General features: G+C 52.8%; 2 protein-coding genes across 2 annotated transcripts; one reads left to right on the top strand and one right to left on the bottom strand.

Annotated features, from left to right (window-relative positions):
* Positions 1 to 1,425: 1,425 nt before the first annotated feature.
* On the bottom strand, positions 1,426 to 21,821 carry SARM1 (sterile alpha and TIR motif containing 1). The gene is made up of 9 exons (XM_063111172.1): positions 21,200 to 21,821; positions 15,102 to 15,720; positions 12,613 to 12,825; positions 12,273 to 12,364; positions 11,923 to 12,158; positions 8,582 to 8,684; positions 8,320 to 8,509; positions 3,468 to 3,589; positions 1,426 to 3,315 (listed from the first exon to the last, which is right to left on the bottom strand). The coding sequence occupies exons 1-9, from the start codon at positions 21,667 to 21,669 to the stop codon at positions 3,186 to 3,188; spliced, it is 2,175 nt and encodes a 724-aa protein (XP_062967242.1). The 5' UTR covers positions 21,670 to 21,821; the 3' UTR covers positions 1,426 to 3,185.
* A 1,599-nt stretch (positions 21,822 to 23,420) lies between these two features.
* VTN (vitronectin) lies at positions 23,421 to 26,271 on the top strand. Its single transcript, XM_063113185.1, has 9 exons — positions 23,421 to 23,484; positions 23,578 to 23,697; positions 23,775 to 23,959; positions 24,023 to 24,152; positions 24,232 to 24,371; positions 24,619 to 24,775; positions 24,962 to 25,114; positions 25,584 to 25,922; positions 26,159 to 26,271. The coding sequence occupies exons 1-9, from the start codon at positions 23,421 to 23,423 to the stop codon at positions 26,269 to 26,271; spliced, it is 1,401 nt and encodes a 466-aa protein (XP_062969255.1).
* The last annotated feature ends 1,393 nt before the right edge of the window (positions 26,272 to 27,664 follow it).

Raw genomic sequence — 27,664 nt, 5'->3', positions numbered from 1 at the left:
AGGACAGAGCCCTGGCTGCTCATTCCTGAGGGTCAGTGAGATCCTGACCCTGAACGCATTTGTACCCATCTTCCTGGCTATACCAGCCCACGCAGAATCAGTTTTTGTTACCACTCAGTCCCCAGCACCTCCCATTGCCAGGCGTTTCAGCAGAGCCATATGCTGAGACCATCCCTTGTGCCTCTGTAGGTCAACAGGAACCTGGGAGCTGGGCCTGATTCCCCATATGATCCAGGGGCCCCAGCTTCCCAGGGAATGCGGGGCCCATTTCTAGGGAGTTAGGAAGGTCTGAACCTGAAGTTGAAAGACAGAATTATTTAATATTAAGGCACTGGCTTTGTTGAGGCCATAACTTCCCCAAGCAGACCCAAATCAGGTGGTACTTGGCTCTTCAAGCCAGAATTGCCAGAGGGGTTTGGTCCTGCTCCCTTTTCTACCTTCATTCTCTCCCACCAGCTGTTTTTTCTGGTTGCAAGTCATGCAGGTGAAAAGGGGGTAGCCGGGCAAGCCAGGGCCAGCTGGGGCTTCTGCAGCCTGGGCCCCTGTTTGCAGAATCCCTACCTCACTTTCCCCTCGTAATTGGGAGACTGAAGCAAGGAGAGGGCCCCCCACTGACTCAACCACCATGAGGCTGTGAGGAGAGGAGGGGAAAGGCTCTGAGCTGGCCTCAGCCTGGGCTCTACTCTGGGTGCCACATCTGGCTAGCTGTGTGACCTTGAGCAAGCGCCTCTGGGAGGCTATAGGTCTGCGATGCCCCAGTTTGTTTGATCGTTGGGATCACACCTGGTTGGACAAGTTAGGAAACATGATTAGATGATGCTCTGAGACCCTTCCCACCTCATACATTCTAGAATGAAACACCTCTCTTCGTGGTACTAGGTGGGCCTGGGGGAAGGATGAATGAATTGTGACTTTTGGCCTTTGAATGAATGTTCCTGAGAAGTTCTTGGCACCTGGGGTGGGGACCTAGCTGACTCAGCCCCAACCAGGGCCAGCAGCTGCAGCCCAGCGAAGCAGAAAACCCTGACCCTGCAGAATGTGCTGGAGCAGGCTCTGTGGGAAAGGCTACCTCTAGGCCCTCTGTCAGGATCAGCCCTGAGGGGCCAGGCCTAGGTGGAAGGTGAAGGCCTTGGTGCTGCCCTGCTGTGATCTGAGCAGTGTTTGTCACAGCATGGGAGGCAGTCACCCCTGCACATACTGGCCCGGCTGGGGGGAGGCTCGTCACTTCAGTTGCACTGGCTGGGGCTGGAGGCTGGGCTCTGATTTCCTAGAGACAGAGGAGGGGGCAGAAGTCAACCAGAAAGCCAGACAGTGGAGATGGACTGCAGAGAAGGGTGTACTGAACAGAAGAAAAACCAGGAAGCTTCTCAGGAGGGAGTGAGACTGGGGACAAAAAGACAGAAAGCCTCCCTGGAGGTACTCATACACTGTATTGTTATTGACTGCTCTGGGGAAGCATTTGGTCTGCCTTGTTCATCGTGCCAGGACCTAGCCCTGGGACTGGCACTGGGGAGCGCTCGTGCTGCATCGAGGAAAGAGGATCAGGTGCAGTCAAAGCCAAAAGTTGGCCAGGACTGGCTGAAGACAGTATCTCCGGCAGGGAGTGAAGGGGAGGGAAGGAGTCCCAAGCCTAGAGTGAGACCTTTGACTATCTGATGATGTGGCCCGAGAGCTAGGAGTAACCTGGCCAGCACCGTGAGGAAGGGGTCTGGGAGTTGAGCCAGACTTGAGGTGGGAAGAGGCAGGGCACCTTCTGGCTGACCGCACTAGCTGGAGCCTGGGTCTATTGGAGGGAGGGGCAGAGGGACATTCATGCTCAGTTATTTCTGTATGGCCCCTGGGTCAGCCTTTTGTTGCTAGAACTCATCCCACACCGCTAGATCCTTTGGGACAAAGGAGAAGCAACAGCCCTGCCTGGGGCACAGCCTGCAGGGTGATTCTCAGAGCAATTCCACCACCTGCCTTGGTGCCAGGAGGTCTGGGTCTGGATCCTGAGGCTGCCACTAATGACTTGGGAAGCTGGACTCATCACTCAACTTTTCTGAGACTCAATTTCCTTATCTGTAAAATGCAGATAATGCCAGATAGGGTTGTACCAATGATTACAGAGACCGTGGAGTGGAGAGTTTGGGAAATGGAAAAGATTTGTCAGGGATTCGCGTGTTAGAGATTTGCTGCTCAAAGTGTCCTCCCTGGAACACCAACATCAGCTCACCTGGGAACTTGTGGGAAATGCAGAATCTCAGGCCCCACTCCAGATCTCCTGGATTGAATTTTAACAAGATTCCCAGGAGATTTATGGGCACATTAAAGTTGGAGAAACTGCCCTAGGTAGAAACCCTTGCCCTTCCTCAGGATCTTGCCTCTTCCCACAGAGCTGCAGGTTCTGCCCAGTCTGCTGTTGCTGCCAGGGGGCTGCCTGGTCCTCCTCACCCCCTGAGCAAATGGGTGGGCAGCCTTGGGTGGGTGAGGGGCTGGGGAAGACAGCTGGGCCAGGCCAGGCAGGAGCCTGAGGCACAGCACCAGGTCATGGGGTTGGGTGGGCTTGGAGACATGGCCTCCCCTTGCCCAGACCCCGGCCCAAGCAGGAGGCTTCTGTGCACCAGCTAGTGCAGCAAAGCTGGCCACAGCTACAGACTGGCCAGAGAGAGGGCCAGCTCGGCCCAACCCGGATGTGGCAAAGGAGGCCTCCCCGAAGGAAGGCTGGGAAGGGACCTGGGACCTAGTCAGGCGGCTAAGGACACTGAGTGGTTACAGGTCAAGGCCACAGTGCGCAGGAAGTGGTGAGCCCAAGGGCCAGGCACAGTCTGGGTGGAGAGCCATTGCCGGCCTCTCATCCCTGGCTGGAATTGCCCTAATTCCTGCCAGAGGCTGCCTGCCTTCACCCTCCTCAAGCTGGCTGCTGTCAGGGCAGTAGAAAGGAGAGTGTGCAGCAGCCCCCGCCATTGCCAGCGTCTCCAGGACTGAGAGGGACCTTCCCCATGTCCAAGACAGAGCACCTGAAGGCAGGGCCAGGTACTGAGGAAGGTGGGTTTGAGACGGGCCGTGAGGGTGGGGGACAGGGAGGGCCATTTCCTGAGAGCAGCCCAGGATGTCTCAGCCCAGAGAGGCTGGTTTGAGGAGCTGTTCCTTCAGGGAGGACATAGAAATGGGAGGCACGGCAGGGCTTGGGAACTGGGAACTGGTTAAGTCGGGCCCATGGGTGCAGCACCCTCCAAACTGGTGTCAGAGCCTGCAGACGAGTCCCGGGAGGAGCGGCCCTGCAGGAAGCGGATGATCTTCTCAATGGTGGCCTCCTGGTACTCATGGGACCACCTGTAGGCACAGAGGCAGCATAGGTCAGTGGGCTGGGCAGAGGGAGCTGCTGCCCAGGGGGCCTGTTTGCTTTGCCCAAGTGCTGCCTGGTGATTTGTACCCACCTCCCTCCCTCAGTTTTCTGTCCCCAGGGTAGGATGTGGGGTGCTCACTTGATGCCGTTGAAAGTAAGCACAGCCTGCATGTCCTCAGGCAGGGCCTGGGGCTCAGGCCACTCAAAGCCATCAATGACCGGCACAATGTTCTTGCCACAGTTTAAAGCAGTCACAATCTCCTGGAGAAAGAAGAGAGGGGAGGAGGAGAAGACCCCTGTCCCCATTTAGGGACCCTGGGGCCAGGCAGGTACTTCGGAGGGCCAGTAGCCAGAGGTTGGGCCCAGGCTGGGACACTGGTCCTGAAGTTTACTTTGACTTCTCCCTCATACCTTATGGTAGAATAAAAAATAAATATTTGGTCTTTGTCCTGGGTTCCTGTCACAGAGCCCCTAAAACCCTTGGAATCTCCTGAGTGACAAGAGTGTCTTTTGTATGCTAATGAGGGGGGAGGAAAGGAGGGAGATGGTGGCTTAGCTTCAAGAAGAAGGCTTGTCACCATGAAGACCAAGCCATGATTACAGGGTTGAAACTTTCAGCACCACCCATGACCTCCTGAGAAAGGCTGGAGATTGAGTTATCACCAATGGCTGATGATTTAATTGATCATGCCTATGTAATGAAACCTCCATAAAAACCCCTAAACAATGGGGCTTGAAGAGCTTCCGGGTTAGTGAACACATCTAAGAGCCCCTGCCCTCCAGACCTGGTCCTGTGCATCTCTTCCATTTGGCTATTCCTAAATTATATCATCATCATCATCATCATTATTATTATAAACCACTAATCATAAGTAAAGTGCTTTCCTGCATACTGTGAGTCATTCTAGCAAATTAGTGGATGGGGTGGGGGGGAGGTTGTCATGGGAAACCCTGAATTTGTAGCCAAGTCAGACAGAAGGACTTGCAACTGTGTTTGAAGTGAGGGCCGCCTGGTGGGCCTGAGCTCTTAACCTGTGGGGTCTGAGGTGTCAGAACTGAATTGAATTGTGGGACACTTAGTTGGTGTCAGGAAATTGGAGAATTAGCTGTCAGTGTAGAAAAAACTCCACATGACTTGGCATCAGATGAAAAACATCACACGCCTGCAGGCAGACTGATCCATCATGAGCCCTGCCAACTATACTCCTTACTTACAATAAACAAAAGAATCTGCTCTGACCAAGTCAGCTAAATGATAGCGCCTTGGGAGATCTGGGATGTCAATAATCACATCCACCTGTCCTGGAAAAACATTATCATACGACTATCTTACTTAGAAGCCGCCATAATTGTGTTAGAAAACTGTAAAATAACCTAGAATACTCCTTATTACCCTTATTCTAGATCCCTGCATGTAGGAAGTAACCTAGCAACAACCCCAAATCTCTGTGTCATGTATGACCAATAGAAAATTACTGATAAAGTAATTAGGCAGGGCTATCTCCCTCTCTTTCCTTTGATCCTTTCCCCTTCTTGTGATTTATAAAATATTAGGTTCTTGTGATTATAAAATATTAAGTTCCTTGGAAAACATTTTCAGGGCGATCAGATCTATGTGTCATCATATTGGCTCAATAAATCCTTGCTATATGTATTTGGTCTCAGTTTCTTTTTAGGTCAACACTTATTTCTCATATCCACCATTTTTCTCTACCTCCACCCCACCACCACCCTGCTCCAACCCCCATTATCTTCAGCCCCCACCAGGTTTCCTCATTCACTCTTTTGTCCCCTCTACTTCATTCTCCATGTTGCCCTTTCACCTAGCTAATCTTTGCAAAATGCAAATCTGACAAATCTGATCTTGTCACCCCATACTTAAAAAGATTCAAGACTTTACGTGGCTCTTAGAAGAAAGTCCAAACTTCTTAATGTGGTCTGCAAGGCCCTGTGTTGTTGACCACAGTCCACTTCTCAAACTCCATCCCTACACTGTCCCCCCAGCCACGAAGACCTTGTAGCCCTTTAGATTTGCTATCCTCCCTCCTTGCACAGGGCCTTTGCACATGCTGTTTCCTCTGTCTAGAACATGCTTTCCTGCCCCTTCACCTGGATAATGTCCACTCATTTTTCTGATTTGAGCTCAATCAACACTTTTCCAGAGACCTTGTCCCTCACTTTCCTGACCAAGTCATATTTCCCTATTATAGGCTCTCATAGGCTCTCCAGCACATAGTACAGTTGCAAATTTAATTGATGGGGAGTTAATTTAACATGTGTTTTTGCCAGACATAAGGGAAGGAACCATGTCTGTTTTTACTCACCTTGTATCTCAGCATCTACCACAAAGCCCTGCCCATAGTCAACCCTTGCTGGATATTGAATGGATGGAGGAATGAATGAATGAATGGGACAGCATATCATAGCTGTTAGGGGCTGTGCTCTGGAATCATCAGCTCTGGGTTCACATCAAGTCTCTGACACAGGTTCTGTGACCTGAGGCAAAAATAATGAGCTCTCAAAGTCTCTGTTTTCTAATATACAGAACAGAGTTAATGATAGTCCCTATCTTGTAGGCTTGATGCATGGAATAACTGAAGTATTCTGTGGCAAGTGATTAGAACAGTGCTTAGCAAACAGTGTGTGCTTAATAAATAGTAGGTGTTATTATTTCCTCCTCTGTAAAGTGGGGATAATAAAACCTACCTCACAAGGTTGTTCTGAGGATATTACTTACTATTAATGGTGATCTGGTAAGTGCTTATTGAATGTTTCTTTCCTTTCAAGGGGGAATTGGACCTTCTTGAGTGCAGTTCACTTGTGGTTTTCCATATTGATTAGCCACTAAATGTGGCTTCGGGGAAAGGACTTTTAGAATCAGAGGCAATTAAGCACTAAAAACAACCAAAGTGGATGACGGAGCCTTTGGAACTGGGCCAAGGCATAGGCTCCCACCACCAACCTCCCTCCTTACCATCTGCTGGGACAACAACGGGTGCCAAGCCTCTTACCCTTCCAGGGGAAAGACCCTGAATAACTTCAACCTTGACTGGCTTTCTGGGGAGCTTCTCCCTTTTACAGATGAAGAGAAGGAAGCCCAGAAAGGAGAAGAAACTTCCTACCAAGTCACATATATGCTCAGCTCAGGAGGGACCAGGCCTCTGACTCCAGCCTTCAGAGGCCAAGTCCAGGGCTGTTTCAACCAAGCCCTGCTGCCTCTCTGCTAAGCATTTAGATGAACTCTGACCCTGCAGCAATTTATTTGGGAACCTGTAGACATTTGTTTCATCCAGAATTATACAGCACAAAAGAGAGTACAAACTGCTCATTGTGCAGATTCAGAGGCTGGCCAAGAAAGGGATATGGGTGTATTCAAGATCACTCAGCTGGTTAAGAACAGCAACTTGATTAGAGTCAAGTCTTTTGACCTGGTAAATCTAGTAGATAGACATGGCTCTCCCAGTCATCTCAGCTTCATCAGAATCACTCCTCTGTTTAACCGTCGACTCAATGATCCTATAAACTCTTATAGAGCCTTCTTTGTACCATGCATGGTTTTATACAACAGGGATGCAGTGTGAACAAGACGAGGTCTGAACTCTCATGGAGCTCACAGATACTCCTCTCTTTCTCTCCAAAGGCTGCCTGCCACCTGCTCTGGATCATCAGCCATGATCCTCCAGGATGTCTCCCTGGCCCAGTGCCCCACTCCCAAACCAGGCCTGGTACTCAGCCCCTCCTGCATGGCCTCTGGAGCTTGACCCTCTTCCCCACTGTCAATCTGGACAGTGCTCTAGTATCAGAGCCTTCTTCCTAAAACCCACTGCCCTCTTCCTGCACAAGGGCTCCCTGTTTCCCAGTGCTTTAAGCACAGGTCTTCTCCCTGCTTTAAGCATTCCATAACCCGGTTCCATAATTCTTATCTAGCCAGTGGTGCGCTGGTAAATGTATAACGACTAGCTCTCCAAGGGGGAGAAAAACCCAACCAACCAACCAGTCAAAAACAAAACCTTGGTTTGTAACATTTGCCAATTTCCTTGGTGTAAATACTCCCACTGAGGCTGATTTCAAGCTACCAACATGATATCAGTGAATGTGGAAGAGATGCAGACAATCATCTCTGGTGTCAGCTGGATCCAAGCCTTTCCCATCATCTGCCCTCACACTCCTCAGATCTGTGCCATGGGACACAGCGCAGATCCTGGGAGAGAGCACGAGTTTTGGAATCAGATAGATGGAGTTCGAAGCCCAGCTTTTCTGATTCCTATGCTAGTAGTGTGGCCATTGGAAAATGATTCTACTTTTCTGAGCATCAGTTTCTTCATCTGTGAGATGAAGCAAGCAATACCAATGATGCATGTAGGCATTTGGCACCTCTCTCATCCCTACCTTTACTCATTTGCTTAAATAGATGTAGTAGTCATAATAATTATATCAATAATTATTGCCACCATTATTGAGCAGTCACTATGTGCCAGGCATTCTGGTAAGCACTTCACAAACTCTAGCTCTTTTAATTCTCATAACGATATCCTAGGGAGTTATGTACTCATTATCCCAACTTGCCAGTAATACACACGAAGCTCATTGGGGTGAAGTGACTTGTCCATGGCCAGAGCCAGGATTCAAATTCATGGTTTTACGTTCTTAACAATAATTCCATTCTGCTTGTCGCTATGCTCTCCTACCCCTCACAGAAGTTATTTTTCAAAGCATTTTCATCCCTCTCTGACCCTCATAACAATCCTACAAGGTGAATAGGACAGGCAAGTTATCCCCATTTTGTAGATGAGAAAACTAAGATGCAGAGAGCCTGAGTAGCTTGCTAAAGTCCTATTACAGTCAGAGCTGCGGCTGCTGCCTTCCAGCCAGGCCAGGGAGGTGCTTCAGGGCTAAGTGTTGTTGGGGTGTGCAGACAAGAAGGAAAGGGAGGAGGGTCCTGTCCTCTGGGCCACGTGCTAATGCTGGGACCGCAGAGGCGCAGCACCTACCTTGTGCACCCAGTCCTTGCAGTCATGGTCTTGCATGCATTTGTCCAATGCCCCGGCTGACAGCACCAGCACAAAGTTGCGGGCACCCATGACACTCTGGATGAGCTTGTCCTCAAATTTGCCTGCTTCCAGCTTCTCCACATCAATGAAGACACTGAAGCCATGCAGCTGCAGGTGCACCTTCAGGAGGCTGCAAAGGATTCCTGTGTCACTGCCATGGCCCTGCCCCAAGGGCCCAGGCTGCCTGCCTGCCCCTCCTCACCTGGCCAGCTGGGAGCCTGAGTTCCGGCGGTAGCTGATAAAGACATCTGGGGTGTCTCCACTGGGCTTGAAGCCAGTGCAGGGCAGTGGGGAGTGCAGCATTTCTGGGGTGGACAAGAGATGGCATGGTGAGGGTGGTCCCTCCCCATCACTCACCATGAGGCACATAATCCCTGGAAGACTTAGTCTCCTACCCACCCAGCCCTTTCAGCCTAGCCTGAGGTTGAGAGATGGGGCCTACAGGAAGGAAGGCCACTGACTATTGATGAGTCCCTCTCGGGTGGTGGACATTGTGTTTTAGGGACACTGATATGTACCTCCAGTCCTGTCCTCTCTCTGGAACTACAGCCCTGTACAGCCAGCTGCCCACAGACACTCCAAACTCCTCCCCTGGCCCCTTCCTCCTAGTTTTCACCAAAGCCAGAAACTTGAGTATCAGCTTCAGCTCCCACGTCTCATTCATTTATTCAACAAATATTTACAAAGCACTTACTGCCTGCCAGGCACTGTCCTTAGTGCTTGGGATACAGCAGTGAACAAAACCCCATCTTTGTGGGGCTGACATTCAATGATCAGAGCCAGGCTCCATGCTCTGTTGCTTCTACCTACTAAACATCCTGGACTCCAGCCCCAAGGTCCTCCCTATGTCCAGGCTCCCAACACCAGCCTCCTCAATGATCTCCCCAAGTTTAGCTATGATTACCCAATCTAATCCATTTGCCAAAGCTACAGAGATAGCTTTCTAAAATCCAAATCTGGGCAGGTTGTTGCTCCTTTTGGTTAGTTGGTTAGAATGTGGTGCTGTAACACCAGGGTCAAGGGTTCGGATCCCCTTACCAGCCAGCTGACGAAAACAAAAACGAAAAGAAAAACCAACTGTGCATGGCTCCCTACTTCCTATAGAAGCTATTTTTTGGAAGCTATTTTTGCCTTAGGCCCCTCCTGTTTTTTTTTTTTTTAAGATGACCGGTAAGGGGATCTTAACCCCTCGCTTGGTGTTGTGAGCACCACACTCTCCCAAGTGAGCTAACCGGCCATCCTTATATGGGATCCGAACCCGTGGCCTTGGTTTTATCAGCACCACACTCTCCTGAGTGAGCCACGAGCCGGCCCCAGGACCCTCCTGTTTTTTAAACATGAAATCTTGGAGTTTTACTTGGAGTTGCAATGTAAAAATGATAAAAGTTGACCTGCTTTGGTTGAAGCCAAAGAATTGGGCCAAAGCCCATTCCCTTATCTCTTGTAGGTGCTTAGTACATAGTTGCTGAACAAATGGACAAATGAATTCATCTTTTTATAATATTCAGACTTTACATCCATAGACAATTGTCTGTTTATGAAGCAGAAAGACAGAGCTAAAATCCCAGTTCTGTCAGCTAATGGCTTTTCTAACCTCAGGAAATGTATTCAAATTCTTTAAATCTCAGTTTCATTATCTTTAAAATAACACCCATCATGGAGATGTTCTATATCTTTGATTTTTATGGAGTTTACACAGGGGTAGATGTTTTTCAAAGCTCCTCAAACTGGACACTTTTTTTTTTTTTTTTTTAAGATGACCGGTAAGGGGATCTTAACCCTTGACTTGGTGTTGTCAGCACCACGCTCAGCCAGTGAGCGAACCGGCCATCCGTATATGGGATCCGAACCCGGGGCCTTGGTGTTCTCAGCACCACACTCTCCCGAGTGAGCCACGGGCCGGCCCGGACACTTTTTTTTTTTGAACGGTAAGGGGATCGCAACCCTCAGCATGGTGTGGTCTGCACCGTGCTCGGCCAGCGAGCGCACCGGCCATCCCTATATAGGATCTGAACCCGCGGCCTCGGCGCTACCAATGCCGCACTCTCCCGAGTGAGCCACGGGGTCGGCCCCAAACTGAACACTTTTAAGTTTACTTACGCCTCTTGTTATTCTGTAAAAATTGTTTAAGTTGATTTTAAAAAATTTACCACATACAGTATAGAATGGGTATAGAGATTAATGAGATATCTTAAAAACTTAAGATATCTTAAGTACCTGGTGTATAGTGAATAAATATTAGCTGAATAGTAAATTAGTAAATAAAAATAAGTTAATGAATAGTCTGGCTGGTTGGCTCACTTGGTTAGAATGTGGTGTTGATAACACCAAGGTCAAAGGTTCAGATCCCTGTACCGGCCAGCTGCCAAATTAAAAAAAGAATGTGAATAAAGAGGGTTGCGGGAAGTGCTGGCCCGTGGCTCACTCGGGAGAGTATGGTGCTGATAACACCAAGGACGTGGGTTTGGATCCTATATAGGGATGACTGGTTCACTCACTGGCTGAGCGTGGTGCTGACAACACCAAGCCAAGGGTTGAGATCCCTTTACCAGTCATCTTTAAAAAAAAAAAAAAAAAAGAGAGTTGTTGGAGCCCTAGAATCCACTCTAAGCACCCCCAGAATCCAGCCTTTGTAAGCCATTGGGTAACAGGATAAGCCGCTGTGTTCCCACCCACACCCCATGTATGCACCCTGCATGCTCCATACTGCCTCCCCGCTGCCCCTGCTCCCCCACTGCCCAGTGCATCCCTCAAGACCTGGTCAGGCATCCCCTCCTCTCCCAAGTCTAGGCCTGGGTGGACAGGCAGGCTGTGCTTCTTCTGGGCTCCCACTGGAGTCCTTGGCATGCTTCCTGCTGGGGTCACCTCCTATTTATTGTTGTGGGTTTTTGTGTAGTAACATGTACGTAACATGAAATTTAGCATTTTAACCATTTTTAAGTCTCTAGTTCAGTGCCATTAAGTACATTCACATTGTTGTGCACCCATTCCCTGTTTTTCGTCTTTAATTGTGACATGGCTAGGAAGTGCAGGACGGTGACAGTCCCATTTGGTGTGGCAGGCCTATACCCCACTTTCTTCCTCAGAAGACAGATGCCCCCATCTCAAGATATGGGGCAGCTGTGGCCTCACTCTTTGCTCCCACAGCCGCATCTCTTCACAGATTTGGTAGGCCATAGCAAGGACATGGGGGCTGATGAACCCCACACTGCCAGGAAGAGAACTCACCTACCTCACCCTGAGTTGCCCTCACATGGCTGACCACAAGGCTGCTGTGCCCCTCTGATCCTGCCCAGAGCTTCCCCCAGGCCAGAAAAGCCAAGGCAGGCCACCTGCCTATCTACATACCTGCCTTACTCCCCTCCTACCCACCTCGGCCTGAGAACTTCTTGAAGGAAAGTGCAACATACTCATCTCCCACCCTCAGAGCCCAAGCCGGCACAGCATCTGTGCTCAACCAACCGCCCAGGAGGCTCTGCGGCTCAGCTCCCTCCTCTGGGGCTGCGGCTGGAGGAAGAGGGGGTCCCAGGTGGGCGGGCTGACCTCTGGCAGCCGTGAGGATGCGGGCGCGGTGCACGCCCAGGCGGATGCCACAGTCCTCCAGGAGCTGCTGCTCGGACACTCGGTGCAGCAGAGAACGGTCCAGGCCACAGCTGACCAAGCCATAGGTGTACTGGCGGAAGCGCGGGTCCAGGCTGCCCAGCCAGTCGGCCAGGTTGCTGCGGTCGCAGGTAGCATAGTTGGCGAAGGTCTTGAGCTCCGTGAGCTCCCTAAAGAACCTGCACCCCATGGAGGAGAAGAAGCTGAGGTCCTGACTCTGGACGGGCTAGAGGTGGAGGGGGCGGTCAGTTAGACTTGGTGGCAGGCGAGCAGGCAGGCAGGAGACTCCATACCTCTTGCGGGTGATGCCCGATTTCATGCCCAGGTCGGTCTGGAGTTCCTCCTCCGTGAGCCGCAGAAGCAGGTCGCCATCGACCTGCTGCTCCTGGGAGAGAGATCAGGTGTAAGGAAGGGCTCTCCTCCTAAGCCCTTGGACCTCAAGCACAAGATGCAAGGAGAAGCAACTGGAGGTGGCAGCGGAGGGGGCAGATGGGACCCAGATTACAGCTGAGTGACCCCGCGGATGGCTGAGTACAGGCTCCCCGCCCCCAAAGGGCACCCTGGCACAGCGGGTGTGAGGGCCGGGAGGGGGCGCAGTCACCAAGTAGGGGGAAGCGGACCCCGTGGCTCTACCCGGAAGCTCTCGCAGTACTGGGAGAAGCCGATCTGCTGCAGCCAGGTCTGGACCTCGGCCTCCTTCCAGCTGGCCACGCAGGGCAGGATGGGCCGCGGCACCTCCTCGCCCAGCAGGCGCAGCGTGCGCTTGGCCAGTGCCGACTTGGTGCCATTAGTGGAGTAGGAAACCAGGCGTTTCAGGCTCTGGATGGCACCAATGTCGCTGAACACCTAGGGATGGGGTGGGGAGAGGGGGTCTAGGGTCCACCAGCTGGTCCGCCGTCCCCCAAAGTGCCCAGTCCCTCCCCTCCCCTCTTCTCACCGTTGAAAGTCCTGTCATCCTGCCTTTATCCACTAAGTCACCGAGTTCTGTGGATTCCCCTTCCTGAAGCTCTCTCCATTCTTGAGCAGGCCCTCCTCACATGTCCCTTCTACAGCTTCCACTGGCCTAGGACAGAGTCTGAGCTCTTGGTATGGCCGCCATGTCTGGCACAGTGCAGCCCCTGCCCACCACCTCCAGCCCACCTTGCCTTCTACCAACCCACACTTGTATGACACCCACTCCCACACACGCCTCGGCCCATGGTGTTCCCAAACCCTTATTTCTTCCAGCCTGTTCATGGGAATCCACTGGCATCCAGACTGATTAGCATCTCCTCTGTGCAGCCTGCTTTGATTCCACCACAGCTTGGCCTACACCTCCAATTAGTACTTGTACCACACTCTGAATGCCGTTGACACTAGGTGATAACACAACTTCCACTGGACTATAAGCTGAGCACGTCTTAGTCACGATTGAAGCCCCATATTTGGCATGATGAAGGACACAGAGTGAGGGCTCAGTATATCTTTGCTGAACTGTGCTTGCTTGGCCTCTATGGGAAAGAGGTGACGGGGTGGTGATCACGGCTGCTGGCCAGATCCAGTCCTTGGGGTCTTCACTCCCTACTTCCCTTCAAGTCCCTTCTCCCAAAGCAGAATGACCTGCTTTATAAGGGCAAGTCCTCCCATGGCCCAACTCTGCAGTGCAGAGAGAAGAATCAGAAACTCCTAGAACATTGCTCGTTGGAAGAGGCCTTGGAGACCCCTTAACATAGCAGTCTCTTCTTGATCTGCAGAGACACACATAGTGGGTGACAATCATGTGATACATACTCTATGAGCACCCCCAGATGACAGCTGTGGTAGGGACAGGGTGGGCCATGAAGTATGCACCACTCCCTGTGCACCAGCTCTCACCAACCCCCAAGACCCCCCAGAGGAACGCAAAGGAGAGTGACATTATAGGGATAATCTCGAATCTGTAATATTTAAGAAACAAAACTCACAAACTTTTGGTAATGTAACTATCACTAGTCCCTCATCCAGGTTAAGAACCACTGCTGAGGTCCAACTCCTTTAGTTTTCCAGAGGATAAAAATGGGGCCCAGAGAGGGGAAGCCAGGTGCCCAAGGTCACAAAGCAAGTTGCAGCAGCAAACAAAGACTGCTATTTATACCCTGGGCATGGGGACCCCTTTGGACTCAGGTGGGGGTTATCTGGCTGACACTGTATGTCCACCCCAAGTCCCTGTCTCCAGAAGCCATCTTCCCAGACTTCAGACCCAAATGGCTAAATTGCCCATTGAAGTTCCCCAGCTGAGCATCTCTCAGGCATCTCAAATTCAATATTTCACTTTCTCGCTGTGGCAGTGTTGGCAACCAACAAGGAGGTGGACCGTGAGGTGGATGCAACTATAATTAGTACCACTTTCTTCCCCTGCCTCCTCCAATGTGTCTCTCACCCAGTGCACCTTGTCCACTGGGTTGCCCATGTTCATGACCAGGAGTCGTCCTCAGCTTCTCTCCCCACCCAGCCACCAAGTCCTAATTCCATTTCTTAAACATCTCTTGAATCTGCTTCTCTGCCACTGCTGCCACTCCTGCCTCCACCATCTCAAATGTCACCTTCCACCCCCAGTCATAGCCTCCTGTTGGGTCCCCTTGCCAACTCCCTTATCACACAGCAGCCAAGGTGATTTTTGTAAAACAAAGTGTCCCTGCTTAAAAACCTCAGTGTCTTCTTCTTGCCACAAAGACCAAGTCCAAACTTCAAGTCTTACCTTCAAGGCCAGAATGTCTCGCCCCTCATCCTCTTGCTTCACCTGATTCTTTTTCTTTTCTTTCTTTCTTTTCTTTTCTTTTCTTTTCTTTTCTTTTTTGGCGCTGGCTGATACACGGATCCAACCTTGGACCTCGGTGTTAGCAGGACTGCTGTCTAACCAACTGAGCTAATCAGCAAGCCAACTGTTTTGTTTTTTGATTTTGTTTTTGACTGGCCAGTACAGGGATCGAACTGTGGACCTTCTTGTTGGCAGCAACACACTCTAATCAACTGAGCTAACCGGCCAGCCTCACCTAACTCTTAAGTGTACTTCAAGTCCCAGTTGAGTGTCACTTCCTGGGGGAAGCCTTTCCAGACGCTCTCCAACCCCTGACCTCCCACCCCCACCCCACACCTACACCCACCTTGGTCTTGCCCTGCAGGCTCTTGATGGCAGCCTCGGCACAGAGGTAGAAAGCCCCGATGCACTGCGCCTCCAAGCGCGACGAGTCAAGCAACGGCACGAGGCGCTGCAGGTCGTCGGGCCCGCGGCCCTGGCTGGTGTCGCTGGCGTCCACCAGGCAGCGGGCGAAGCGGCCGGGGTCCAGCGAGGCCACGAGCGGCTCCACGAGCGCCAGCGTGCCCGAGCGCTCCACCTCGCGTTCCACCTCCTTGTTGGTCGCCAACACCGCCACGGCGAGGCAGGCGTGCAGCCGCAGCAGCTCGTCCTCCTTGGAAAAGGCAAGCGGGAAGAGCCACTCGGCGGCGCGCTTCTCCACCATGCGCCGCTGCACAGCCTGGCCCCCGTGCAGCGCGCAGTTGGCCAGCGCCAGGGCGCAGTGGCGCAGCAGCGCCGGGTCTGTGCGGCGGCACCAGTACAGCACAGCGTCCAGGCCGCCGGAAGCCACCAGCCGCTGGCACGTCTCCTCCGAGTGCTTGAACATGTGCTCCAAGATGCCTGCCACGCTCCGCGCCAGCTCCACCGGCTCGCGCTCCTTCGCCAGGTTCAGGATCACACCCAGTCCGATGCGCGCCACGCGGTCCCTGCCGGGAGAAAGCGGAAGGGGACGGTGGAGTTACCGCTGCCTGGGGAGCTTGGCTTGCCCACTGGGGGCCGGGGCACTTACCCTCTCAGGGCCTCACTCCATCCTGCCTTATCCATCCTGTCTCCCACCCTCACCTCCTGCCCCGGGAGGGCCAGACTTCTCTGATTATGAGGGAGCTCCACCCTGGCCACCTCCTCCCTGCCTCCTCCCCTTGAGGAGCAGCGTGTGTAGTGGTCAAGAATCCCAGCTCGGGAGCAGACTCCCTGGGTCCTGTTTTTTAAATCTGCCCTTTTTTTTTTTTCCCGAAGATGAGCGGTAAGGGGATCTTAACCCTTGACTTGGTGTTGTCAGCACCACGCTCTCCCAAGTGAGCCACGGGCCGGCCCTTAATCTGCCATTTCCTAACTGTGGGACTTTGGACACCTTCCTTTTTCTCTCTACCTCAGTTTCCCCATTTCATAAATAGGAAAATAAGAATACCTACCTCATAGAATTATTATGAAGACGAATGAGATAATCCATATAAAATGCTTGGCACAGGGCCTGGCACATAGTAAAACCTCAACAAATGTTAACTTAACATCATTTGAAGTGTCACTTGGCGGGGCCAGCCCGTGGCTCCCTCGGGAGAGTGTGGTGCTGATGGCACCAAGGCCACGGGTTCGGATCTCATATGGGGATGGCCGGTTAGCTCACTGGCTGAGCGTGGTGCTGACAACACCAAGTCAAGGGTTAAGATCCCCTTACTGGTCATCTTATTTAAAAAAAAAAAAAAAATGAAGTGTCACTTGGCGTACACCACCCTCACCCTTGCCTTCAAATTTTTCCTCACTCCATGCTCCATGACTGAGGAGTATTTATTCATTAATTCAACAGACGTTCGTTAAGGACCTACTGTGTGCTGGGCACTGTGCTAGGGGCTGAGGTTAAACAGTGACCAAGCCTCACTGGAGCTTATCCTCAGCTAATGTGGAGGCAGACAATAAGCAAGTAAGCAATAAATGAATGAGATAGTCGTGATATGGCCATGATGGTAGCAAAACTGGATGATGTACTGGAGTGTGCCTGATGGAGGGATGTGTCTGAGGAGGTGACATTTGAGAGATAAATGTCAAGGAACCCCTGTCTGCAAATATCAGAGAGAAGAGCAAGGACAAAGGCCCTGAGGGCTGATGAGCAGGCATGTTTGAGGAACAGAAAGAAGGTCATAGATACTACAATGTCTAAAACCAACAGAAAAAATATAAGATCAGCATGGGATTCATATATAGAATATATGAGCACATATTCAAATCAGCAAGAAAAAAGCAATACATTCAATTGAAAACAGGCAAAGGACATAAATAGGCAATTTACAAAGGAGGAAATCCAAAATGTAAACAAGCAGAAAAAGAGATGCTCTAATTCATTAATAATCAGAGAAATAAAAATTAAAACAACAGCTATCACTTTACACCTATTAGATGGGCAAAACCAGAAGCTGGATGATACAGAGGCTTGGCAGGGTGTAGGGCTGTGAACGCCCTGAAGCACTGTGGGTGGAGGTGCGGGCTGGGGCGGTCAATCTGGAGAGCAGGCAGTCTCTCCCAAAGAGATTGTCACACACACTGACAAGGGCACGTGGACAAGGATGTTCACTACAGCGTTATTTGTGGTGTGAGGAAGTTGGAGGCAATTAGTATCAAGTCTGGCAGAGCAGAACATGGACAGGTGCCCACTCTGGAAGATTTTGGAGCAGTTACAAGTGACTGAGCAGGTGATAACACAGCAATGTGAAATATCTTAAACACCTATACTGAGTAGGAATAAGTCAGAAACAGAATGTGCTATATAGCATGGCACCATTCATGTAAATTAAAAATATATATATACACACACACACAAATAAAGATTTTACCAGAACACAGATAGAAAGATACACATTAAATGTATTGAATGGTTGTCTATGGAGTTAGGTCAGAAGGGTGGTGGGGGCATTAATCAGGAGGAGAAGGGGAGATGGCATTCCAGGCATAGATGTATGCATAAGGCTTGGAGGTGTTGGAGAGCTGGTGTGCTGGGGGAGCTGGCCACACTTCCACGTGCCTGAGGCAGAGGGTTCAAAGAGTTCAGTCCTGGGGGCCTATTGAGCCATCTCAAGGCATTTGTACTTTATCCTTTTTTTTTGGCAGTTGGTCGGTATAGGGATCTGAGCCCTTGACCTTGGTGTTCTCAGCACTACACTCTAACCAAGTGAGCTAACTGGCCAGCCCATGTATTTTATCTTGATGGCAAATGGAAAGCCATTAAAGAGATTCGGGAAGGAGAGTAGTTTGGTCATGTGTGGGTTTTAGGAAACTCACTCTGACTGCTGTGGGGAGGACAGGTCTAAGGGAGAGAGCCTGGAGGCCAGCAGAGCAGGCAGGAGAGCTGCCATACTCCAGGCAGAGTTTAGGCTTCCTGTATTTCTGATCTCCACAAGCGATGTCCTCCGCAGGTGACATTATCCCCCAGAAACTTAGAGGCCCAGCCAGCCCTGGAGTCCTTGCCTAGTGGGCACAACAGTGACCACAGTGCCTGTGACTTTGTGTCCACTGTAGGGCCCAGCTGAGTCTAGAACATGCCATAAGGCCAGCACACCTTTGCTGAGCTAACCACTCAGCTTTTCCGCAGCCCATCTCCAAAGGAACAGGTGGGTCCTAGTCATCCACTGGGGCAGCTGGAACTGCAGTTGTTCCTTTTACCAATGAGAAAACCAAAACTCAGAGAGGTTATATGACATGTCCAGGATCACGCAGCTTCTGAGAAACACAGCTGGGATTTGAACCCAGGTCTGTTATCTCCAGAGTTCAAGATCTTTCATCTTCACTTTATGCTTCTAGATATTTGACCATGCAAACTTCTAGGATATCAGAGCCATGATGTGCTTAAGAAATCACCTCATCCAACACCCTCATTTTCAGAGGACTTTACCTAAGGGCTTGCTTAGGATCATCAATTCAGACCTAGGACTTTATTCTGAGTCTCTTGACCTCCAGCCCTCACCTTTCCCTATGCACCTGGCAAATTTACAGAGTTGAACTGTGTGCTGTTGTGAGCACTATTCGCTCAGCTCCCAGTTCGTCCGTAGCCTGAGAGGCTGTGAGCCTGGTGAAATGGGCACACACTCTGGAGACACACAGGTCTGGGTTCAAATCCCAGATCCAAAGGCGGGGAAAATTGTATATATATGACAAGTATGCATATGTAATATACATATATATGCAAATGCTTGCATATGCATAGACTCTCTCTGGAAGGATTAACAAGAAACATGTTACAGTGGTTTGCCTCTAGGGAGGAGGACTGGTTGGGAAGAACTTTTAACTGTATAGCTTTTTTGTACCTTTGTACTTTTTGAACTTATGTGCAATAGTTTTGTTTTTGTTTCTTTTTAAACCTGTCTCCTCCACTTACTCATTGTGTGTTCGTGGGAAAGCCATTTAACCTCTCTAAGGATACATTCATTTTCGTCCCCTGAGGGGAACGGGCTGTGAATTTAGAGGGCTAGCAGTCAGATGGGACCCTTACTGGGTGTTGTGGGGCCAGGTTTGGAGATCCCTACCCTGTTGGATTTCTTCTGATAGTTGGGGGTGAGGGAAACTGTGGCCTAGGCTCCTAGGCAGTGGGGTCAGTCAACCAGGGAAGAAGAGAGCTGCAAGAAGAGGACTGACAAAAAGGGGTAGGCGCACTGATGGAAGAACCTTCTTTAAGAGGCGACAGTGGGGGGTTGGCTGGTGGAGGAGAAAAAAGGTTTCATAAACATAAATTTTCAGTGTGCTGCCCCCTCTTCTTTCCCTCCCAGTCCTGTCCCCAGCGCAGTCTAGAGTAGTGCAGAGACCCTGCCTTTCTTTGGAAGTTTGAGCTTAACTAAGCGTGCTGCCCTCTGTCCTTGGTCCTGAAAAGACACCAGCATCAGCTTGTTGTTTCTTGAGACAAGCAACACTGGTTAGTGACTTCTTTCTCTGTAACTCTGAATCAGGTTAGGATTGTCATTTTCAGCCTGGAAAAATATCAATGCCGTTTGAATCTGGCAGCCCTCCTTTTCCTAGGGTGCTGGCTGCACCCGCCCTCCGGGAGGTCTAGTGATGTAACTGCCCCACCCCACATATCAAGCCTACAGGGCACACCTGCCAACCTGGGCCCCACCACACCCAGCAAGCACCCACTCCATTTGCCAGCCCTCCAAATTCATGGCCTAGCCCCATCAGAGCACCTAATGTTACACGGAAGGTTAAAGACTTGCTGAACAAGCAGAACCCAGTCTTGGTCTCCCAACCTAACTTGCTTCATTCACGCATTTTTTTTTTTTTTAATAAAAGATGACCAGTGAGGGAATCTTAACCCTTGACTTAGTGTTGTCAGCACCGCACTCTCCCGAGTGAACCACGGGCTGGCCCAATTCGCGCATTTTTGACGGTTGTATAATTTCCATCAATCACAAGGTGACTTTTTTCCTGTATGAAAATGGCAAGTAAAACACCCCTAACCCTCCCACATCACACTTTTGAGAGTTGCATGAGCTAAAAGCGACTCTTCCAAAACACTCCTAAGCCTGAGGAGCCTGAGAATTCAGCACGAGACTAGAGTGTGACAGTGTGGTCTGCTCTGGCATTAGAGGGAGGGAAATTGAGCCCTCAAAGGTCTTTATACTCCAGAGGAGATCTCAAGAGGCAGGGAAAAGAGTGGCAACCAGGCCTCGGTTTGACCCCACTTACTGTATTTTGGTACCATGTACCAAAGGAAAGGGAGAGAAAACACAGGCTCTGGCCTCTCCCTACTTCTGCACCTCAGTTTCTCTTCCCCCACCCCCACCCATTCATCGCAGCAGAAAAGTTTCTGTTCCCGGTCAGCAGCTGCAGAATGAGATCATGTCTGGTCTGTTTCGTGCGTGGACCATATGAAGGATGAAGCAGGAAGTGGATTGGGTGGCTTGAATGGGATGAGTAACCCTAGGTCAGCATGCATTTCAGCCTGCGGACCCGGGAAAGGAGAGGTCTTCCTCCTCTTTTCTGAGCACTGTGTTCCCTTCCTCTCTCAGTAGGAGGGGAATGGTTTGAGGAGGAAAGCAGGTAGCATGGAAGGGCACCCAGGCCCATGGGAGGAGAGCTGTGGGTTTACGGGGGCATTGGCAATAGGATGCCATGTCCATCTCTAGAACCGGGACAAGCTCCTGTCCTACTACCCCATTCCTCCTCTCCCTGTCTCCATTCCTCACCCCAGTAGCTCTGGGAGCGAATCCTGGCTGCACCATTAGTTCACTGTGTGACGCTGGGCAATTAAACTTACCCGAGCTTCAGTTCCTTATTTGTAAAACGGACATGCTGATCCCTAACAGAGGTGCAGTGCAGGGATGCAGTGAGGTGAGGCAGGCAAAGGCACAATGCAAGACCCAGGCGTTCGGCCGCCCCTGCCACCCCACACCACGCGGCGCTTTCCGCCCAGCCCGGCGCCCTCACCGGTTCTCAGCTACCAGGATCTGCTCCAGCAGGCGCGCGGCCTGCACGCGCGTCTCTAGCTCTGGCGCCTGCAGCAGCCGCAACAGCAGGTCGAGGCCACCGTCCAGGCGGATGGCGTCGCACAGACCCTGGGCCACCTCGCGTCCCACGGCCGGCAGCAACCAGGCCTCCTCCACCAGCTGGAAGACCTCGGCCAGGCCGACTCCCACGGCCCGCGCGCCGCCCGCCTGCTTCAGCGCCGACAGCGCCTGCTGCAGCTCGGGCAGCGCGCGCTCCAGGGCGCCCTGCACCTCGGTGCCCGCCCCAGGCGACACCTCACGGGGCCCGCGGCCGCCCGCAGCCCACCACGGGCCCGCGCCGCTGCCTCCATCCGGCCCCGGCACCGTCAGCCGCTCGGCGCCCGGCTGTGGGCCCGACATGGCGAGGAAGCGGCACAGCTTGTAGGCGGAGAGCAGCAGTGTCAGGACCATGAGCGCGGGGACATCCCCGGCCTGGAGGGGCGGGGCCGGGCGGAGCGACCCCGACTTTGGGAAAAGGGGTACCCGAGAGGGGACGAGAGGGAAGAAGATGAAGCAGGGAGGAACGGACAGGAGGGTACCCGGCAAGAGCACCCGCCAGAAGTTTGGGGGCGGGGTGAGGGCAGGCGCCGGGGCGCAACGGTTGGGGAAGGGGACGCAGGCAGGTCCAGAGGGAGGGACTGGGCGGATGGAGGAAGAGGGGAGGCCAGGAATGGGTCCAGATGCCGAAGGGTAAAGGAGGCGGCAGCCGGAACAAAGAGTGGCTCCAGCCGGAGCTCGGCTGGGCTGGGAGATGCGCTGCAGCAGCCACGCCCCTGAGCCGCAGAGGACCGGAGCCCGAGCCTCGCCTCCGGGTCTCGCGGGGCTCCTCCCCCGCGGCCTGCGCAGCCCCACCCCCAAGCCGTCACCAGCCACGCCCACACCACCCAGCCACGCCCACACCCTGACCCAGCCGCCCCCTTCAGTCGTATCCCCCACCCCCTGCGCTGGAAGTGGGAGAAAAGGACAGAGAGCGAGAGAATCGTCTCCGTTTTCCCTGGTGATTCTGGGATGTGGGAGCAACACCGCTGAGTGTGCCCCCTCCCCTGCTGGTGGTTAAAGCAATCATAATAACGATTCTGTACAGCTCTTAAGGCCCTTTATGCCTTTCTCAATTAAGCCTCATAACACGCTTACGGGTAGGGATTAGTGTTCCGTTTTACAGCTGATGCAACTGAGGCCCACAGAGAAGAGATTGGCCTAAGTCACACTCCCTGATTATAGAACAGAAAAAGTCAGCTGAAGACTGGGATCATTTCCTCCAGGTGGTGGTTTGTGGACGCCTGAAATTGAGCACAAAAATCAGCCATTCTGTGCCAGTGGGACTTTTTCTGGGTAGAGGGATCACAGTTCTCATGACAGTCTAAAAGTGTGCTGAAAGAGCCCACTCTTTACAGATGGGGAGACTGAAGGTGGGGGCGGTGTGGCCTGCCCAGGATGGGTGAATTAGTGAAAGACGCAGGAATCAAATCTGGTCCAGTCGGTTCATATTCACCCAGTTCCTGTGCTATGAAGACCGGTTTGGGAAGATCGATGTATCCAAGAGAAGAACTAAGTGAAACTTTGTTCTTTTACGGTAAGAGCGAAAATTTCTCCAGAGCGCTTTCCATCTCTCCTCCCACTCTTTCACTGCACTAAATACACAATGGGTGGATGAGCACCCAGCCAGGAATGTGCCTGATGAACAAATCATGGATCAGTAACCCTCAATGGAAAATGAATTTGGGGCTACTCCAGGCTCTGGGCATTTTGTCTGTTCTTCACCCCACGAGGCAAGGTATTGTTAGTCCCATTTTACTGAAAAGAAAACTAAGGCACAGGGAGGTAAAGCAGTTTGTCTGGTGAGTGACAGCATGGGCCTTCCAGACCCACCATGCTATACCCCCTCCTGATGACCTTATGACCCTGAGCTTGGCAAGGGTCCTATCTCCCTGCTCTCCCAGGCCCAGGGTTCCGGGAATGTGACCCTTTGCTACAGCAGGCTCTGGAGTTGGAACTGGGGGCTGGGCTGGAAGTTGAGCAAACAGAGCAGCAGAAAGAGCAGCTGCTCTTCTCTAGTTACCGCCCTCTCTGTCTCCGCCTCTCCTTCCCTTCCTTGGGCATCAGGCGGAGACCTCAGGGAGCTCAGAGACCAGCTTGCCAGGCCCTCAGCTGGAGGCCCCGCCATGGCACCCTTGAGACCTCTTCTCATGCTGGCCCTGCTGGTGTGGGTTGCTCTGGCCGACCAAGGTGTGTGAGGGTATTAGTAGCCATCTGGGCCGATGTAGGGTGGGCGAGGGTGGCCCGGGCTTAGCTGTGCCAACTGACACCCTCTCCCCATAGAGTCGTGCAAGGGCCGCTGCACTGAGGGCTTCAATGCTGACAAGAAGTGTCAGTGCGACGAGCTCTGCTCTTACTACCAGAGCTGCTGCGCTGACTACACGGCCGAGTGCAAGCCACAAGGTGTGTTCAGAGCCCGGGTGGGTGGGTCTGGAGTCCCTCTGCAGTTGGAGTCTTGCTACCACCCACTCTGCCTGCAGTGACTCGTGGGGATGTGTTCACTCTGCCGGAAGATGAGTACGGGGTCTATGACTACCATGAGGAGACCAAAGACAACGCCAGTGTCCATGCACATCCAGAGGGCTCCAGCCTGAGACCTGATCTGCAGGCCCGACCCGAAGAAAATCCTGAGCTGAACCCTGAGAAGGAGATCACAATGACTGAGGCGGACACCCCAGGGTCCGAGGGGGGGACCCCAGTGACTGAGGGGGTGACTTCAGGGTCTGAGGGGGTGGTTCTGAGGCCAGAGACCACTGATCAAGGGACCTCCACATCCCTAGCAGAGGAGGAGCTTTGCAGTGGGAAGCCCTTTGATGCCTTCACCGACCTCAAGAATGGTTCCCTCTTTGCCTTCCGAGGTGACTCCAGGGGCAGGTCTGGGGGGTGTGGGTCTGCCCTAGGGGCACTGGCTCCCTCACACAGCCTCTCCCATTCTAGGGCAGTACTGCTATGAGCTGGATGAAAGTGCAGTGAGGCCTGGGTACCCCAAGCTCATCCGAGACGTCTGGGGTGTCGAGGGCCCCATTGATGCCGCCTTCACTCGCATCAACTGTCAGGGGAAGACCTACCTATTCAAGGTGCCAGGGGCTGTGGATCAGGGTAGAAGGTGTCTAGGGAGGGGTTGAGAGCTGTTGTGCCCAGGGCCAGGGTGGACAGGAAGGCCAGATTGGGGCCCTGTGTTAGGTACCTGGCTGGGGCTCTGTGACGACAGGGTCGTCCAAGGCTCCAGGTCCTGGGAAGCAAGCCTGGAGCTGTGGATGGCTGCCTTAGGGCAGGGGTGCCCACAGCTGCCTCCTCACTCCTTTTCACCTCCCTACTCCTTAGGGTAGTCAGTACTGGCGCTTTGAGGATGGTGTCCTGGACCCTGATTACCCCCGAAACATCTCTGAGGGCTTTGGTGGCATCCCGGACAACGTGGACGCAGCCTTGGCCCTCCCTGCCCATAGCTACAGTGGCCGGGAGCGGGTCTACTTCTTCAAAGGTACTCAAGTGGTGGGTGGGAGAATGGGCAAGCAGTGGAGCAGTCTTGGTTTCTTTCCACACTTCACTGGGGTCAGGCCACAGCATATGTCCACCCCCATGCTGGGAGCTCCCAACTTCAATAGCCCCTGGGCTCTCCAGCTTTACTCAGGCCCACCCTCCTGATGCCAGCCTCCCTACTCCCCAGGGAAACAGTACTGGGAGTACGAATTCCAGCAGCAACCCAGTCAGGAGGAGTGTGAAGGCAGCTCCCCGTCGGCAGTGTTTGAGCACTTTGCCCTGCTGCAGCGGGACAGCTGGGAAGACATCTTCGAGCTGCTCTTCTGGGGCAGACCCTCTGGTATGAAGGGAGGGCAAGTCTTGTTTCCCCCCTCAAAAGGGCTGGAATCCCCCAGGTAGGGGTAGAGCTGGACTGGCCGGAGAGGACTGTGATTGTGGAGTTATTGATCAAGAGCTGTTTGGTCAGGCCAGACTTTGCTTCTGTTGACCTTTGGGGGAGGCTTGGCTTCAACTGGATCCCACACCTTGGACTTTGCCCGGCACAGCCAAGGGCACAGCCAGCAGAGGGAGGGGGCTGTGGCTGAGGGGCCTGGGGAGGCCTGGGGGGTGGGGTAGAGACACTAGGGTTAGGGTGGAGGGAGGGCAGGGGAAAGAGCATTGGACAGGGAGTCAGAAGCCTGGGGGATGGGCTCTGCCATTAGCTTGTTTTGTGTCCTTGGGCAAGGCTCAGAGGATGAACACTGAAGGCCCTGCTGGAGCCGACAGGGCCAGGGCCCCAAGGCCCCACATTAACCCCTTCCCTGCCATAGGTGGTGCCAGACAGCCCAAGTTCATCAGCCGGGATTGGCATGGTGTGCCTGGGCAAGTGGATGCGGCCATGGCAGGCCGCATCTACATCTCAGGCATGGCACCCCACTCTTCCTGGCCCAAGAAGCAAAAGTCTAGGCGTCGCAGCCGCAAACGCTACCGTTCATACCGTGGCCGTGGCCGCGGCCGCAGCCAGAACTCCCGCCGGCTATCTCGTTTGTCCTGGCTGTTCTCCAGTGAGGAGAGCGGGCTGGGATTCCACAACACTGATGCCTATGGGATGGACTGGCTTGTGCCTGCCACCTGCGAGCCCATCCAGAGTGTCTACTTCTTCTCGGGAGGTGGGAGCCCCTGCCACCCCTGAAGTTAGTCTAGCTTGGGCCTTCCCTGCTGTCCCTGTTCCCCATGGGTTGAACACAGCCTACAGGCAGTGACCCCAGAGAGCCAGGCCAGGAGTCCTTAGCTGCGCTGTGGATCTTCACTTACCCTTCTGCGAGAGACCCATGTCTTTTTTCTCAGGGCAAGAGTAGGCAGGGCCAGGCACCTCTCACACACCCTCTTCCATCCTTTCTTCCAGACAATTACTACCGAGTCAACCTTCGCACACGGCGAGTGGACACTGTGAACCCTCCCTACCCACGCTCCATTGCCCAGTACTGGCTGGGCTGCCCAGCCTCTGGCCACAAGTAGGAGTCAGAGCCCACACAGCTGGGCTCCTCCAACCTCCTCCTTCCAGCCCAATAAAGGTCTTTTGGTCCTGAGTTTAAGACTACTGTCCTGACTGGGGTGAACAGGTCCCTGCCTAAGTAAAGGAGGGAAAGCTGGGCTGTCAGGATGGGTCGAGTGGGGGCAACAGAGAAGAGCCTCGCTGTGTCCAGCCCATGTTGGGCTCAGGCCTCTCCCAGAACCAGAAAAGCTGTGGGCTGGGGCTTGAGAAGAGCTACCCCTCCTCCTGAGCTAAGCAGTCCCTGACAACGCACCAGCAGCTACACAGGTGCTTGGACCTCTCTGATGATGGCAGAAGTTACTAAGCCACCTCTCCCTGGGCAAGGCTTGCTTTGCCCCTTGGAGTTGACTAGGATCTTGGAGGAGGGAGAAGGGGTAAGAGGTAGTGGGGTTCTAGCTCAGCTTTTCTGTCCATCCTGAGTCTGAAATCCAGTTAGCTCAGCCTCCTGAATACCTGGGGAACCAGTCATTGTCCCCCCACCCCACAAAACCCACTCCTAAGGTGGGCCTTTCTTTGAGGTCTCTGTCTTGGGTCTGGGTGGGGGGACAGCAAGGTCAGGAGAGATAGGGAAGGGCAGGAACTGAAGGGAAATTCAAATGCACCCCCTTTTAGAAAGGTGGCCCAGAGACTTCCAAGGAAGAAAACACTGTAAAAATAAGTATTTTTCTTAAATCTGCTCAATTGCACCTGTGGAACCTCCTCTGATTCCAGGTTCCTGGACTCCAGGAAGCTCATCTGGCTCTTGAGGGGCCAGGGAGAAAGGGTTAGATGCAGCCAAAGCTCAAAAGCAGATCTGAGGGACATCTGGTGGTAACATCTGTTCCCCAGCCCTGCTGAGAGCAGGTGGCTCCTCTGCTATCCCCCATCCTCCTTTTCATCCTGTCCAGCTTCACTAGCTCAGTCCTCATTTGTATAGGACTCCACCCACTCTCCCCTGAAGGGAGCCAGGACCAGGGCACTGAGGACGGTAGTTGAAACCCTGGGAGCATTGGAGAGACGGATCTCTTTAGTTTTCTGGAAGGAGCCCAGGGAGAATTTTCATGAAGTACAGGATTTCAGGCACTGACTGCCAGAGTTTGAGGTTTGAGGAGGAAGGTTGGGACCAGCTTCCTTTGTGAGGCCTTGGAAGGGCAGGGGCCACAAAACTTGCCCCACCCTACCCCAGTAAGCCCCAACCCTGCCCCTGGACTCCCCTCTTTCCCCCAGGACTCCCCTCTTTCCCCCAGGACTCCTCCGCCTTGCTCAAGCTGGACTCTAAACCTCTCCCTCCTAGAGGCGGAGCCAGCTACTCTGAGCAGGATAAAACCCTAAATGGAGGGGTGTGATGTGGGTACAGCCCTGGCATGGTCGTCTGGC

The sequence above is a fragment of the Cynocephalus volans genome, chromosome 10 (assembly GCF_027409185.1).
Source record: "Cynocephalus volans isolate mCynVol1 chromosome 10, mCynVol1.pri, whole genome shotgun sequence".
Taxonomy (NCBI): domain Eukaryota; kingdom Metazoa; phylum Chordata; class Mammalia; order Dermoptera; family Cynocephalidae; genus Cynocephalus; species Cynocephalus volans.
The sequence above is the reverse complement of the archived record's forward strand: the minus strand, read 5'-3'. Positions and strand labels throughout refer to the sequence as shown.